The sequence below is a fragment of the Castor canadensis genome, chromosome 4, assembly GCF_047511655.1.
Source record: "Castor canadensis chromosome 4, mCasCan1.hap1v2, whole genome shotgun sequence".
NCBI lineage: Eukaryota > Metazoa > Chordata > Mammalia > Rodentia > Castoridae > Castor > Castor canadensis.
In genome coordinates, this window is record NC_133389.1 from 30,813,835 (window position 1) to 30,831,353 (window position 17,519).

General features: G+C 41.7%; 1 protein-coding gene across 5 annotated transcripts in view; it reads right to left on the reverse strand.

Moving 5' to 3' along the window:
- Window positions 1-17,519, reverse strand: part of Setbp1 (SET binding protein 1) — a 361,289-nt gene that overhangs the window by 95,022 nt on the left and 248,748 nt on the right. For all 5 annotated transcript variants that reach the window (XM_074069901.1, XM_074069903.1, XM_074069905.1 and 2 more), the window contains exon 4: window positions 9,056-12,515. In XM_074069901.1, coding sequence (XP_073926002.1) covers window positions 9,056-12,515 — 3,460 coding nt within the window. The remainder of the gene's footprint in view (window positions 1-9,055; window positions 12,516-17,519) is intronic.

A 17,519-nucleotide genomic window follows, 5' to 3' on the forward strand; every position in this document is an offset into this window, starting at 1 on the left:
CTACTTGCACTCATCCTGCCCATCTTTACCCTGCTGCTGGAACATTCTTTCATCATACACTACTCTCCAAGATTCTACCCCAGGAGTTTGTCTTTCACTGAATACTGTTAATATTTCAGATTCTGGATCCTGAGAGCTCCCACTGCTGGCCACTGTAGATTTTTCTCTGGTTGTTATATGTATGCTAACATAGTCTCTTCCTTTTCTTCTGATGTCCCTAATTATTCCTGCCACTATGCTATGTGCTGAGTGACGAAAGAGCTCCAATTATTTTTAAAGTGAGTGTGAACCAGCACACATACCTTATTCTACAAAATAGTAAAGAGTTCTGGAGGACTAACCATTAGACTTTGTTTATAAGAAATGTTCAGAAACATATACATTTAGAAGCACTTCTGCTAACTTGGGAGTTTCTTCTATACATGCACAGTGGTATATCTGACACACATGGAACCATACAGAAGAGCTTTCAGAAGTCTTCAAATAATCATTACCATGGTCAAAAATTGCTAATGTTATCTGTGGAGCAGGGAAGGAGAGTTGGCCTGGAATCTCCTCCCTCTCTTCCAATACTGATTTCTTATACACAGCCTTCAGTGGAATAGAATAGTAAAGGGACTCTGACGTTGTCTTTATGCCTCCAAAATTGGAGAAGCTCAGACTTAAGACTTACTGAGAATGATAGTGTCACTTTTCATTAAAGGCTGACTTCAAAGACAAAATCTCCATAGAAGCTGGAGATTCTAGAACCATAGCAAAGTCCTCGCTTTCTGCACCTGCATCACCCACTTATTCATTAACTCTTTCTACCTGGGTTTGGTACACAGTTCACCAAGGCTTAAACATATGAAGCACTCAACACACAATTTAAAATTTTTCTGATGTCTTCAGGGCCACCAGTATGTTCATACACATCCTCATCTGTTCACACCCTTCATGGGCTCTGCAGCTTCTGGCTCTACTGATCACCTTTTACTTTCATTTGTCTTTGACCCCTCAGTTGTCTTACAAATGTTCTCTCATATTTCCTGATTTCCTCTTACTCCATTGTAATAAAAAGTGGGTGGGCATCAGGATCCTTTTTCCATCCTCTTTTCTTTGTCCTCCATGATTCACTCCTTTAAAAAAATCTCTAGCTCTGTGCAGCATTTCCAATTACTGACTTAGCAGCTCATTGCCTTACAAACCAACAAGGCTTTTATTTTTTTTTCTGATTTCTGTAATTTGACTTTTGCTATGATTCTCTCAGTTATCTGGGTCCACATATTGGAATCATATATGCTTTAGTTAGAGAAAGAGTTGAATCAATGATGATATCTTATGCCTTTGCTTGAATACCTGGGTAGATAATGAGGCCTTTGTAATGCTGGTAATCTGGGGGTGAAGTGCTGAGGAAGGAAGGGAAGCATGGCGGGTACCATCCAAACAAATGGATAATTATAACACAACAGGAAGAGTGCAGGGATGTGGTGAATTTTCACAACTCAGATTAGGGGAGAGGGAGTGGTCGGGAAAGACAGACAAAGTATAATGCTGTCAGTTCATGACTTTTACCTATTTAGAAAGTGGTTTTCCACTGTCTACTTAATTAAGCACAGACTCTGAATGTGGAAAAAAGACATCACAACCCATGACCACAACATTCTTTTCTTACATTATTTGCCATGAATCTCTAACTACAGATCAAAACCTCAATAAAATAGTACAAAACATTGTTTTCCAAATATTCCTTTGGCATTTCTACCTAAATACCTTTTTTTACATAGCTCCCTTTCTATGTTGTCTTCCCACCCACCTCTCTTCACCACCCTCACCATCTACACTCCCCAAATGCTTCTTGTATCCTTTAAAAACCACTTTGAATGTAACTGCTATAAAGAAGTACATCCTAGTCACCTGTCTACTCCCCACTGAGAGCATGAAGCTGGCCCAACATTATCTATACATCCCTGGTTCTTTCTCTGGCCTTTCTTATGGTCTTGCTAGTCAGCTTTAAAATATGATGAGTTGGAGGTAGTTATAATCCCAGGATTATAGGGGAATCTCCTGACTACAAAACAATCTCTCTGTGACTACAAAACATTAAGATATTCATTTTTAAAATTCTTCCCAGGACTATACCAAGGCTTATAGCACACTCTTAGGATTGAAAAAGTAATTTAAATAATTTTCTCTTGTCTTTAGTCAATTTGCATTATGTGCTATAGTGGTTTAGGACTAGTATTCAGTATTACTTATTTGCTTATAGAGTGAAAAGATGGTTTTTTGGTGTTTCCTCCAAAAATGCTTTCCTTATCTCTGCCCAATAACAGGCCAGCCTTTGGAAGACATGCTGTACTGAATCTACAGCCAAGAAAGGCCCATGTTATATCAAAGTCATGTCTGTAGAAATTATAACTTCTCTGCACCCACACCTGGATCTGCATAATTCCCTATTCCCACAGAGGTATAAATAAAAACTTCTAACAGAACAGAGGGAATGTCTGCCAACAGCGGGAAGATAAATGGCCCAGGGACTTCATGCTCCAAAGGTGAACCTGCTCGAATTCTGATCTCATTGTTGCAAAAGAGATGCTATGAGTTCAGGTTGCTTTTTTTAAATCTTTGTTGCCAGAAAGTTATGGGTTACAACATTTAATTTGATTAATTCTTGGTTTCCAAAAGGAAACCTTAGGAGGAACCTTGGGAGGCTCAATAAAATAAGTATGTGCAATTGTTAAGACAGGAGAGGGAAAAAAATGACTTCCATCAGAGCCCACAAAGATCGTTTCCAGTCCCAAACATTGGTCCCCTGAGATGGCCTGGAGACCAAATTATTGTCAAGGAGATGCTTACCTTTTACAACTGCCACAGCAAAAGAAAACATAGAGCTTAACATCTCTCCCACGACTCACCTTCCAGTTTCTTTCTTTTATTTCCTCTTTTCCTCTCCCTGATGTTTCTTTCTTTTATTTCCTCTTTTCCTCTCCCTGATGTTAAGCATCCCAGTCTAAACTGTTCAACCAATTAGGTATATATCATTGGATGAGTCACATGACCTTCTTAAGTCTTAGTATACTATCAGCAAAATGAGTTGTTTATCTTAGATTACTTAGATTCTTTTAACTTTGACTCTAAATATTAATGCTAGACTACTCTGAGCATATACAATTGGTCATAGTAGTGTTCTAACCTATTTGTTTATAAGATGATGTCTGTGGTTTCAGAAGCTAATTTGTTGGTAGTAGTCAGGAATGAGGAGCTTCACCTTTTTAATAGGTGAGCTCAAAACCTAAATGAAATAGCTGGAGCCAAAGATGACTGGGATGAGCCCCATAGATTAATATTGCCTATTCTTTGTCTGTGTATATGTGCTTACATTACGTTTAAATTCCATTACAATTCATTTGAGACTTTTAGAAACATAGACTAGCAGGTCAGTCAGAACTTTTATTGTCAAAGTCCCACTTGGGAAACTGAGAATCAAAAAAATCCCCCAAAAACAGGAGGGTGGTGTCTTTTAGTTGTTTAGCATAGGAGTATATGAGACAAGACTTGGACAGGTCTTAAACCCACCTGAGCTACCCAGCAGTCATTACCTAATTAATCTTTCATCTCTTCCTGAAGAAGGACCCAGAATTTAGCTTGGATTAATTTTATGTAGAGTACACTTCATCAACTTTCCATTAATCACTCTCTTTTCTTCTGGTCTTCACTTTCTCCTCCCACAAGTCCTCTTCTTCTTTTATTCCATTTTTAGGAAACATTCCTCCCATCATTCTTTTGTATCATTTTGATAGCATTTCATTCATGTGGCTAATTCCCTCCTCTGCATGACTGCTTGGAGGAGGTTTTTGAATTGCTTTTGGCTTGGGCATCCTTTTCCTGCTACTGAGTGACAGCAGAGACTGCCTCCCAAAATGCCTGCAGTGCTGATAAGAGGAGCTGGCAAAGGGCAAGACAGAAGCCACAAGGAGAGGTGGAGTAGGCTAGGCTCAAGTGAGTCCAGCTACCTACATGGCTGGATTCTGATATCTTGGAAATGAGCTCAGGATTAATCCTCAGCATCCATTCATCATGAAGCCATACTTGATATTTGAGGACTAGACATGGCTTCTTTGCCTAACAGTGGCATGGAACTAAAGTAACACATGCAAATGAACTCTTCTCACTGTTTTCAGTTTTCTGATCTGAACCTGGACAGCAATGGCTGTGATTTCTTAGTACCTGGAATAACAACAGGTCAAAGTATGCAAAGATTGTTTCAAAGTAGTTTTAACAGGAAGAACATCACTCAAAACTAGCCTTTTCTTTTACTGTCTATGGGAACTTGGCTTTGCAGGCATATGGCATTATTCTGACTATGTCATGTCAACTCTAGACAGGTTTACTCTTCTGGGAATCTGCTGCATGTGTGAGAGATAGCAACGCCTGTTGACAGAGAGGCTCAAACAGAGCTGATAAAGCATTTTTCCAATTCTGAGACTGAACCTTCCCACTATTTATCCATTTTTTTTGGCCCCAGGCAAGCATTTTTATAAATGGAGATTTAGCAGATGCTATGCTTTTAGAAAACAGGACAAAGGAGCCACTGCCTTCCAAAACCGCAGAGGAAGAAGAAGAAGAGAGAGTAAAATATGGAAAAATGGGAAGGAATCTGTACAACTTCTAAGTTCTGGGTGTGTGTATTGAAGTGAGTTAATGAGACAATGCAGTCATCTGCTAGACCAAGGGTAGAGAATGAAGGATTTCCTACGCAGGAAAGAGGAAATGGAGTGTGTGACTGCTGCCATTGCTTAATGGGTCTCTAATTCTTCTCTCCATAATGATAATGACTTATATGTATATGGTGCCTTTCATCAGCTCTGATCTCAGAGACTGTTCAAAGGCCTCCCTCAACTCAGCTCCTAAATCTGGTCCTCAATAGGCTACAGAATGACATTTACATTTGTACTGTATCTATTTTAGAGAAGAATAGCTTATGCAAATAGGACATTTATAAGGAAATGAATCCAGAGTGAAGAAGGGAAAGACTGAGGGAGACACACTGTGGAAAGTGCATGTGTTTATCCCAATCGTGACCCTTACGTCATCCAGCTGAGCTAACACCTTCCAAGTAGAAGGAGTCTCTGGTAGCAACTGATGCCTCCAGTAACAGCCTCATCTCATCTGTGCCCTTTCTTTTCACAGGACTTCACACTGTTTGGCATTAGGGTGAATGCTCTTCAAAAAGCCTTGACAGCTGGGTACAGTGGCTCACATCTGTAACACCACTATGTGGGAGGCAGGGATTAGGAGCAACATGGTTTGAGGTTAGGTCTGGGAAAAAGGTAGCAAGGCCCTTTCTTAACCAATAAGCCAGCTGTGGTGTCATGACCCTTTAACCTAGGTAGGAGGATCATAATCCAAGCAAAACCCATGAGACCCTATTTAATAACCTAAGTCAAAAAAAAAAAAAAAAGGTGGAAGGGGAGGGCTGGAGGAATGGTTCAAATGGCAGAGTGCTAAGTGCTAGGCCCTGAGTTCAAACCACAGTACTGCCAAAAAAAAAAAAATAACAAAAACCCAAACAAACAAAAATAATCTTGACAAACTCTGACACTGTGTTCAAGTGCTGGTAAAGAAATATTTCCTGGATGCTTTGGAAGTTCAAAAGTAGAGGGGACCCTTGGCTATAGGCATAGAAAGGCCAGGTTTTGGAAGTGAGGGAAATGGCAGAGAATCTGTTCTGTCTTGGTAAGATATTCAACAAGATGACATCAGATATAATTCATATAGACATAGAAACCACCAACAGCTATGATTCATTAATTTGTTGGGGAAAAATAAGCCATGCAACACAGACACAGAGACAAAGCAATGGTAAAAATAAGTCAGAATACTAGATTTCAGTGAGGAGAGAGGTATAAACCCAGTCTGTGAAGCTGTTTCCAGGCTGGTGTTTAGGACCACAACATTTCTTCTCCTTTCACTGGGCACTGAACCTTCTTTTCTTCTTACTCTTTTCTGCAAGTATCACATGACCACTGTGCAGACACCTGGGGGATGTGCATCATGAGAGGAGGGATGGGATGTTGAGAGGAAGGGCAGTGGGATATAGAAGAGGAATGACCCGGGGACCAGGATCTGTGTTCCAGACTTCTTAACTAGCTGGGTGATGGGTGGTTGAGTTTCCATGAAATGGATAAAGCCCTGGCTTGCTTAGAGTCAAAAGAGTCAGTTTTCTGAACCTGGGAGGGTTACTTGCACTCTTTGAGCCTCAGTGTTCTGATCTATCATAAAAGCATAGGTTGAGCAGCCCAAATCTGAAAACCCAAAATCTGAAATACTCCTAACTTTGAGACTTTTGGAGCACTGACATGACATAACAATTGGAAAATTCCATATAATGAATAAACTTTGTTTCATGATAAACTATTAAAAATACTATATAAAATCACTATTAGGCAGTGTGTATAAGCTGTATATAAGATATAAATGAAGTTTATTTTTGGGCTTCAGTCTCATCCCCAAGACATTTCATTATATACATCAAATATTTCAAAATTCAAAAAAAAAAATCTGAAATCTGAAACAATTCTGGACCCAACCAATTCAGACACAGGATATTCAACATGTTTCTGTATGTTAACGATACAGAAAGTGTGTTATATGGAGCAATGTACGAGAAATGATTTAAGGACTAAATGATGTGTGAGAGTTCTGGCCCTATACTTCGATGAAAATATGGGCAGACAGTTCCTAAAGAAGAGGAAAGCCATGCCTGAGGCCACACTGGGAGTTCATAACAGAACCATGCCTAGGACTCTGCTCTTTGGGCTGAATCTAGTTTTCTTTCTTGACATCGTCATGATGCCTATTTCATTCATGTGGCTGGCTGAAGATGGAATGAGGTTGGGCATGGTGGCTTATGCCTGTAATTCCAGTGACTCAAGAGGTGGAGATCAGGAAACAGCAAGACCCCATCTCAACCAATAAAAAGCTGGATGTGGTGACTCATGCCTGTCATCCCAGTTAGAGCTGGAAGGATAAATAGTAGGACTGTGGCCCACACAAACCAGGCCATAAAAGTGATACCATATTAGAAAAATAACTAAAGCAAAAAGGGATGGGCACATGGTTTAGGTGACAGACAGCCTGCCTAGCAAGTGCAAGGCCCTGTGTTCAAACTCTAGGACCACCAAAAGAAACCACATTGGATGAAAAGATAGGAGAGAGGATAGGGAGAATTTTGAATAAAGTGATGCCCACCATATAAATACACACATGTCGCTAGAGACACAGTGACAGGAGATGAAGCCAAGCTGAGAAACCCTGTGAAGTGAAGCAATAACAAGCACACTGTCTGGGCACAGAAAAATCCCAGTGAGGGTGCCGAGAAATGCAACGCGTGAAAGTATCTGGTTTTAATTTCTGAGATTTGATTCTCAGGTTCTTTTTGAAGTCAGGATTCTTGCTTGTACGTTTGTAGCAATAGCCCTCCATCATTATTTTCTAGCTAAATAATGCCCAGAAATCACAAAGTAGCTAGTTTAGGTCCTGTGGATCAGGACCTGACAGAGATTATGCTGACAGGGATCAACAGTGTTATTTCTTGTGCAAATTTAATTTAGTGCCACCTGCCCGGTAGGCTTAATCTGAACTTTATGCAAAATCAGCACCTTCAACAAAGTCTGTTGATGAGAAATGGCAACACTACACACTCTTTGGGCAGACACAACGTATGGATCATTTATTACCTTGAGAAAATGCAGAAGACATGATTGCTAGTTGGTCTCTTCATTAACCAAGGGGAACATCCACCACTAGAACAACTCATAAGCAAGTAGCAATGTGGGGCAATATTTAGGTGGTTTCTAGCTATACTCATATTTCTTACTGCAATCTGCTGGCCTAGAAAACATCCTTCATTCCTCCTGAATAGACTGCTCTCACCTTTACTAATTATGGCCTTCCTCAAAAGAGTGAGGACAAGTGAGGGGCATGTATCATAAACACAGGTGAAACATTAGACCCAAATCTTAAACATGGATGATAGCTAGTCCTTTAAAACCAGGCTTTGGCTAGAGGGTTATACACTGTGTGGAGATAAAGGAAACACAAGACATTCTTTTAGCTTCTTTTCTAGAGTAGTATAAAAGGAACTTCTATTTTGCCAGTAAATATGTGCTCCATCTTTCTGTAACAGTCTTAACAACTATGCTATGTATGGATAGAGATGCAGGGATATGTCTGCCAAAGTATAAGGCTCCCATGGCAGGAAAGAATCTGTGTGGGTGGGGAGGTTGGAAAAGAAATTGTGCCATAACTGAGAAGGAGTGAGGTCTTTCTGGTAGCAATGACCACTTTAGAGATCAATGAACAAAATCCTAATTCAGTGGGCATGGAGAGACACGGTGGTAAGGTTTTATGGGGGTGGAGGTGGGGCATGAAACATCTTTCATCTAGACCCCTTCTCCTTACTGCATGGAAATGACAAGTGTGTGAACGCTGTCAAGCTTCACTTTGGGTGTCTGCCTATGGCAGCTCGACAAATGCACATGGACCAAGAACGGACAATATGGCTTGGGGCTGTGGCCCCTGACCGTTTAGATCTCAGGATTCATTGATCATTGGTTTTAAATTACTTTGAAGAAGACTTCTCACCAATGTGTGATTTCTAGAGATAGTATGCTGCAGAAACTGTGTATCATTCCCAACTAGTGTTGGAATTCTTGAGGACTTCTTGGTTTTTAAATTAGTTTTAGAGACTTTATCTAACTAGCAAATTGCACCATGTGGTCAGGAGCTACGAACAACATCTTTAATAAAAAGCATAAATTCAGTAGGTCTGGTTGTAACCCAGGCAACTACTGGGAACTGCCTCTGGATTCAGCAGTTCCCCAGGCAATAGCTCCAGCAGAGAGGAAAGATGTAAAAACCAAGCAAACTGTACAAAATATGCAGCAAACTCAAAGCGCAAGGAGAACCCACCTCTTTGTGAACACAATGTGCCCAAGATGGCTGGCACCCAAAGTGCAATGCCCAACAGTGAAACAACTATGTGGCCCAAGTCTGGAGAAGAACTCGGTCTTACCTGGAGACATGGAGGAGTCATAAGAACTTCTCTCCTTACGGTTCATCTTGAAGGTTTGGATGTCCTTTTCCCTGTATGTCCCAAATCCTTCAAAGCTCCTCCTTTTATTCCCACTCACGTCACTGTCCCACTTGTCACTCAAAGAGGTCATTTCACTGAACACATCCAGACTTTCTGATCTTGTGCTACTATTGTCCCCACCACTGCCAGAGTACCTTTTAGCACATGAGTCCACAGGCTCACTGCTCAAATCACCTTTGTCCTTGGCCTGAGTCCAATGCTGGGCATCAGAAAGTGACAACGTAGACAGGGTGTCCACCTCAAAGTTGTTCTTGGAAGCTCTGTGGCTGGCTTCACTGTGCTGGTGTTTCTGTTTCTCCTTATGCTTGCTCTTTTCACTCAACAGTGGGAGCTCTTTGTCTGTGCTGCTCAGCCGCTCTCCCAAGAGGTGGCTGGAGAAGCCTGTGGCTTTGCCTGCAAAGAGACCACTCAGGTTGTCGTGGGTCCCTAGAATCCGGTCTTCCTTGTGCTTATGCTTGTGTTTATGTTTCCTCTTGTGGAGCCGACCACTGGACAGAGTAGCCCCGCCCACCTTGGGAGGGTTCAGGGATGGCTGTATGTCACTGAGGCCCATGCCAACAGGTCCCTGCAGGTGTACTCCATGCTTTGCTTTATGCTTAGCTGCCCCAGACATCTTTACGTGGGAGCTTGTATGGAACTGAGGTGGTGGCACTGTTGGCCTCATGAATGGGGAAGCTGCTCCTAGCGTGTGCGATAGGTACAGAGGCGCTGGGTACTGACCGTAGTAACCAAGGTTCATCATAGGCATTGATGTGTAAGGCATTCCATAGGGTGCATAGTAACTTCCACTGGGAATAGGGTAGCTGAACCCTTGTAAAAAAGGCACCTTTGTCATGGTGTCATTGGTTTTTGCAGGCCTACCACGCTTCTTCTTTGACTTCAAGTCTGAAGTCCTGCGAAGATAGAGCAACGGGTCATACTGGATATATGGCACCGGGTAATAGTGATCAAAATTAATCCGAAAAATGCTGGGATATGGAGTCTCATGGTAAAAGGTGTAGCTTCGGTGGGAGATCCTGAACACTTGGAATTTGCTGATGAGCTCTTCCAGCTCAGCCAGAAACTGGAGATCGTCACGATTTTGCAGGCTTTTCCGTTTCCTCTTGTGCTTTGGCTTCTTGAGGCTTTCATGGGCCAGAAAGGTGTCCACAATGAGATGCTTCTGCCGGTGGCCATGCCGGTTCTTTGTGCTGGTGTCAGACGGAATGGCCTCTGGGTTGTCTAGGGAGCAGAAGTCAAAAGAGTACCTTCGTCGGGACTCTGAACTCTTCTCTGCTTGGTCAGATGTGCTGTTGTTGTCTGTCCCAATGCCACTGTCACTTGGAATGGTCTCCTCACTGTGGGACTCACTCACAGGGGACAATGTTATTTCCTTTAGTGAGCCAATCTCGCAAAGGTGTGAAGGGGAGTTGGCCATCAGCCTGGGTGGGGACAACTTCCAGGTTCCACTGTGTATTCCCTTTTGGGTTTTGGTTGGAAGAGCACTGATGGGCTGGAGATTTGGCATAGTTTTCAACTCTGAAAAATTGGTTTCAGTGCTGGCGGGGCTCAGGTTGCCATTGGACCCACCTAACTGTGTTGAAAGGGGGTGCATAGCTGCTGGTGAAGACGCCACAAGTGACTGAAAGTTGGAAGGCACGGCTGGAACATCCGGCTGGCTAGAAACAGGCCTGGGGTGCTTGATGGCTGTTTTGGGTTCTTCGGATGGGGGTGGCAGCTCTGCTCTGGGCTTCCTGCCCCTCTTCTTGCCAATGTAGATGGTTCCTCTCTTGCTGACATTAATCTGCTTGCCCAGTTTGCTTTCAATTGCTGCTGCCCCAGGGCTGGTTTCTGGGGGAGCTTTGGCCTTCAGAGCCATGCTGCTGGAACAGGACAAGATCTGGTTCAAGATATTTTTCCTCTTGAGTGTTTTCATCTTATTGATCGTTTTGATGGTTTTCTTATCCAACACACCAAGCTTTCCAACTTTTTTGTGAAATTTCATCTCACTCATGGGTTTGTCCTCTCCTGGAACTAGCTGGGCTAACTTGGCTAAATTGCGTCGTCTCTTTCTTTTCTTGGTGCCAGGAAACTCTCGACTAATGGGGCTCACTGGGCTGGTGGAAGTTCCCTCGTGAATTGTCTCCACTGTGAGCAAAGGCTGCTTCTTTGGTCGTCCCCGCTTCTTTTTGACTGGAGTGATCACAGTGAGGCTATCTGTGTTGGTGTACAGAGGGCTGGATGGGGTGATGGGATAAGCAGATGGTGGTTCCACCATTAGTTTATCGGAGGTGGCCATGACTGCCTCTCTAAGCATACTGGTGGGTTTTGGTTTGCTGCATGTCCATCTCCGTTTTGCAGCAAATTTTGGATGTTGGATTTCTGGTAGCTTTCTTGATGGAGAGTGATCTGTGCATGTTGGAGGCGTCATGACCATGGGTGGCTTCCGCTGCTTAGACATACCTCCTGGGACAATTTTCTCAGTGTTCACACCAGGTTCAAGGCCAACTGAGGAGGACTCATTCTCTATCATTTTACCCAACTTAGGGACACGGGGCTCTTTCTTATTTCCCTCTGAGTTGGAAAGTATCCTGTTAACAACTTCACTGCTCATGGTGATTCCAGAAGCCAGTGCTTTCTCTGGGATGATCTTTTCCACCACTGCTTTTATGGACTGTCTCTTTTTCCTCTTGTGACTGTTTGGGTCTAGAGAGGGTGCCTTGATGGGGATAGTAATCCGGACATGACTGGAGTCACTTTCAGGATTACTGACAGAATTCATATTCTGCCTGGCTGGTGATGCCTCTTGGGCATTATCTGCAGAGTAGCCCTCCCTTTTCCCTTCTGTATTGTCAAATGCTTTCTGGGCACTCTTGACCCAATCCAAATCTGGGTTTGGTATAGTTTGACTTATCACATCTTTTTTATTGGACTTTTTCTTGCTGCCTGTAGTAGGTGGTTCTGCAGGTTCCTTTGTACCTCCTCCATCTTGATCTCCCAAGGGCTGGAGTCCATTGCACTCTACAGAGCTGCTAGGAGGGGCTGGTGAACTGTGGTTGCTGGGGGATGGAACCACACCTCCCAAAAGCAGATCTTTGCTATTGTTGGACAACTGACTCCATGTGCTCCCTGCACTGCCTTTCTTACCCTGGGCCTTTGCAAAAGAAGTCACAGGTTCAAGAGCTGGGATCTTGCTGGTGCTTGCACTGTCTCTGCCAGATTCTGGACTGATGAAGCAATTCTGAGTGGTGGGCCCACTGTCAGAGTTGGTGGACCAGTCCATGTGGTTCTGGCTGCTGCTTTTTTGCTGGTGCTTTGGTTTTAAGGTGTCACTGGTGAAGTCCTGTGGGAGGCCTGGGTCATAGTGGAGAGTTGAGTGCTTCTGGGGCCTCTCATAAGCCTGAGGGTAGGTAAAGTGCAGAGGAAGAGAGAGAGAGAGAGAGAAACAAAGATGAGCATGTTGGGCCCACTTAAAATTTCATGACAAATGGCTTAATTATTTGAAAGTGGGACACAAATGAGTATGTTAATTGCTATCTTTAATTCCAGCATACTTCACAGAGGTTTTCCCACTTGTGGTAGTAAAAGATACATGGCATTGGTTTTGAACATTCATAAGAATTTTTTAATTGCTGTCTTTACCCTCTAATTAACAAGAAGCTTGACCTATCTTGGTTCAATGCTATCTGAGAATATGAACCGTTTAGAGAGAGAAGGGAGTGGTCTTTAAGGTCTCTAAACTCAGGGACTATATTTTACAATGAGGAAGATGAAAGTTGAACAATAGAAAGTCCCACTCAAGTTGGCAGAGCCAAGAAGTCAGGCTAAACTCCCTCATTCTAAGAGTTTTTTTCCCTAACACATTTCTGTCCTTGCTTCTCATATGCCCACCTTCCCCTTACTTCCTCCTATTCTAGTTCTTTTTAGTTTGTGCTTTTCCTAGAGACCAACATCTCTGTACTCAAAGAGCTCATAAAGAAATACTGCAGCAAGTAAAAGCAACACAAGTCAAGGAGTTAAAGGTTAAGATCATGGAGAAGAAATGAAAGAAAGAAAGAAACAAGGAAGACTTGTTATGAACTTTAAAATCTTTGTGGAACCCAGGCATGTTGCTGTGTTTAGGAGTTAACATGTTAAGGGATTGGTAAACCTAAACAAAGCATTTAATATTCTTTGAGGAAACTCTTAGAAAGTCTCAAAAGGAATCTTAAGTTTCCTGGACAAATATACTAGGAATAAATCATTGTTATTCAAGATCACTCCTCTGCAGGTTGGCAGCTGTGTTTTCCTGACATGAATGAATGAATGTCTTTAGCATACTTCCTAGGACTGACTCCTCTGTTAGAAATGGCAGGATTTGGTGCTCAAGACAAAGCACAGTATTTGTAAAATCACAAAGGGATGGAAGGTGAACATGGAACTTTGCCATATTAAAACTACCGTTAACATAGAGGTGTGCTGTCACTGTTCCAGACAGATTTTAAAGCCATGCTAGTAGTACAAAGAAGCATTTCTTGAAGTTTACTGTAAGTCTGATTTGTACATATAATAGTAAACTTACAGGATATATTTGTCTAAAATTTATTACAGAAGGGAAAATATTAGTAAATTGAAGAAAGCTTTAGAAATTGAGAAGCATATGATGACTGGCATAGTAACTTTATAAAACTTTAGCCCATAATATCTTCCGTCTGTTTATGCCTGAGTTCTCTCTCTCTGACATTTATGCTATAGAACTTATACTTTGTTAGAAAACACCCTTTAAGAGTCAAAATGCTGGTAGCAGAAACCATTACTAGTAAAATTCAATGTCTTAATACAACCAGTGTCTCCATCACACTAGTTTCTGGAATCCTTAGTGTAATTTTTGCCTCCCTGATTTTGAAAATCCCATTTATACTTACACCATTGCTCTCTATTTTTTTTTTTAGGAATGAGACAGTATCCCCAAGAAAAGCCTATTAATGCCCGGGAGAAAAATTAAGAAAATTATTTCATTGTTTTTCTTCATCTTGCAATTTGTAGTAGAAACACTGCCACTATCAACAAATAAAGAATTAGTCCTGCAACCTGAGTGTGTTTAGTAGGTGTACTGCTGAGAATGTAGGCTGCTATTTCAACTGCTGTGAAAAATAGAAAAATATTATTTACAGAGAAAACATTAAGTGAAACTCACTTCTCTTTCATGGAATAGGGTTCTGCTAATTCTCCACTTAAGCCATGCACACTAGTTGGCATTATGTGTTTGCCACAGGCTCACAGGTCTAGAAGACGGCATCGAGACTCCATTTCCCTCTCTTTAGGATGATGATATATTACTCATACAGGGGCATTTCTGAGAGTTAGTGGGGGGTGTTTATTAAAAATTACAGTGAAATTCACAAGGTGGATGTTATTGTTTTTGACTTGGGTCAAACAAGAGTTGGAATGACCCTCTTTCTTCCTAATTCTGGCCCTCTACTTGTCCAGCTCTGGACACTGAAGTTCACAGAGGTGCTCCATGATCATGTAAGGAATGGAATCTTGGTCTCTGAACTTCCAACACTTTTTCTCTGTTGCTCTATCTTCTGATTCTTGGCATCTGCTAAAATTCCTAATTAATGCTTTCTTCCTGCTATGGCTTCTGTGAAAACAGAGAAGTCCCTCTACCTTCCAGAAATACCCTTGTTAAAAGTTTTCAGGAAATCATACATTTCATCTTTGTTATACTTAACATACTTTTAATTTTACATATGATTTGTGTGCAAATTTAACATCTGCCTACCTTTCTAGCTTACATACACTGTCACCAAGGTACCAAGCACAGTGCCTTGGCACCCAGCAGGCACTCAACAAACATTTATTGAATGAAGGAATACACATTTTAATATGGGTATTTCATTTATCAGTAGTGAGATTAACAATCTATATCTTGCAACATATTGTCTGCAAATACAATCACCACCTCTCACTTAGTTTCTTATGTGATGCTTTTTCAAGGTGCCATTAACTCCCTTAAAGACACCTATCACAGTCCTTATAATACTGTGGCATTGTTTTGTGTTTCTATCTATCTCTCTCCCCAAGACTATAAGTACTTTGAGGTCAGAGAGTATCCTATTATTTATCTTCTTATTCCCAATGCCTACTAGAAAGAACAACAGAGAGTTCTCAATGAATGTTTGTTAAATAAACAAACAAACAGCTGGGCACCTGAGGCTCACACCTGAAATCTTAGCTACTCAGTAGGCAGAGATCAGGAGGATCACAGTTTGAAGCCAGTCCAGGCAAATAGTTCCTGAGACTGAGGTGGGACAGATAGATGAGGAGACGGAGAAGTTATAATATTTTAATAAATAATTAAAGGGTCAGACTCTGACACTGAATCAAAGTAAAGGTTGGAGAGCCGGAGCAGTTAGCTCCCTCCCATCTCCTTTTAGATGCTAAGTTACAGAAACTGGGAAACAAAAGAGGAACTATCTTCCTATGGTCTCTGATTTAGGGTGTGATTTGAAGGGTGACCCCTCTCTGTTAGCCATCTCAGCCACCTGGACCCACTATCTTTGACCACGTGTATCCCCCCAGTTCTCCACTATAAAACTAAGAGTTGGGGGCTACCGTTTTGAGTCTTTGCTCCCATTTCCTATGTGGGGAACAGGAAAGGAAATGTTTCTCTCCACCCCCCCCCGCCCTTTTTCTTTGGTTTATCCTGTTATATTAAAATAAATCCTTGCTAAAACTTTCACTTTGTGGGACTTCTTGTTGTGAATCATCTTGCAATGCTTTTCAATGTTTGTGGATCTCAAGGACTTGAGATTTTGCATGGAAACTGGGACCAACCTCCAGTGACAATACCCTATCTTGAAAACACCCATCACAAAAAAAGGGCTGGTGGAGTGGCTCAAGGTGTAGACCCTGAGTTCAAACCTCAGTACAGAAAAAAAAAAAAAAAAGACACTACTCATCTTGCATTTGACAATGATGCATAAAATACTTGGAGTGTTGAAATGCCTTAGGTGTTGAACAACAAAATAATTCTTTCCCAAATACTTAAGGCACTCAGAAGGTGTGATTTTTACTGTTAAGCCCCGATTTCTTGTTGATTGTTTCACTTTCCAGTTAATTCTGCTTTGGGATAAGGTCATGTGACCGTCAGGAGGGTAGATTTCACCCTGGCAGTGGAAAAGTTGGGCCTGCTCATTTACACCCAGGACAGACCAGCTGAGGGTGATGTGGTTAAGCTTGCTTCTGCTTCCCTGGACCACTGCCTGATTCCATTGTTCCTACCATTTCAGAGGCAATTTGCCCCGCTGGGTAAGCTCAGCAATCAAAAGGCAGGGTGGACAAAAGGGAAGCACAACAAAGGATCAGGAGTAATGGGGGGAAATGGTGCTTTAAACTTTTCACTCCCAGGGGCTTCAGAGAAGGGGCAGAGTGGACCAAGAAGGACTGCTTTCTAAGGGGTCTGGGAACAAGGCCTCCTCCAGCTCTGCCGTATCCCATTACATTTCATGAAATCCTAATCCTTTATGTGTCAGCCTTGACATATTATACACACAATAGTGGGGCTGTCAGTTCCAATATGTCCTTTACTGGGAATTGAACACTTACTCCACCCAGACACAGACAGACAAAGCAAGTTGGGAGGAAGGGCCAGCACAGCTCTCCCTCCCATTCCTCTCCAAGGGCTTTGCAGATGAATTCCTTGTTGGGGTCTTTGGCTGGGGTCTTTATTAACCTAACGAGCACATGTCATTTTTTCCTCTTTAGTTTGAATCCTTTGTTTTGCTGTTTATTTGTTTGTTTGGTTTGGTTTTCCAAGACCTAAATCTTTTAAGGCCTTTACACCACTCTCAGTCAAATAGTTCGTGAAACCCTATCTTGAAAAAACCCATCACAAACAGTAAGCTGTCTCCTAAAAACAGTTAGCAAATGAAGAAACAGTCAATGATATGACACACAAGTTTTGTGTGGAGATTTTAACATCAAACCAGGCTCTGCATGTACATTGGCTGATTCTTACCTGTCCCCTGTACCTCCAAGAATTGAACTCATACTTTTATAAGTATTTTACATGCACACTGAACCTAGGCCAAATGTTTGTCAGTGAAACTTTTAAAAACACTGGACAGATGTGCTCTTAAAGGAGGTCCTCAGGGAATTAAGTCTTTTTGTAATATGATGAATTCTTTTAAAACAGATAACAATTCCTTCTTTCATATCACTTATATAAATCATACACATTTAGTTTTTTACAAGGTTTCTTTTGAAAAAGCACTTTACTTGTAATCTGATTGTTAAAACAAGCATTAGATTACTGAGTAAAATGTTTAAAATCCGTAAAAATGGAAAGAAGATAAATACTTGAACCTTATCTCAAGTTTATCAAAAGCAAACTTTGTCATAAGCAGAGGAAAAGATGGTG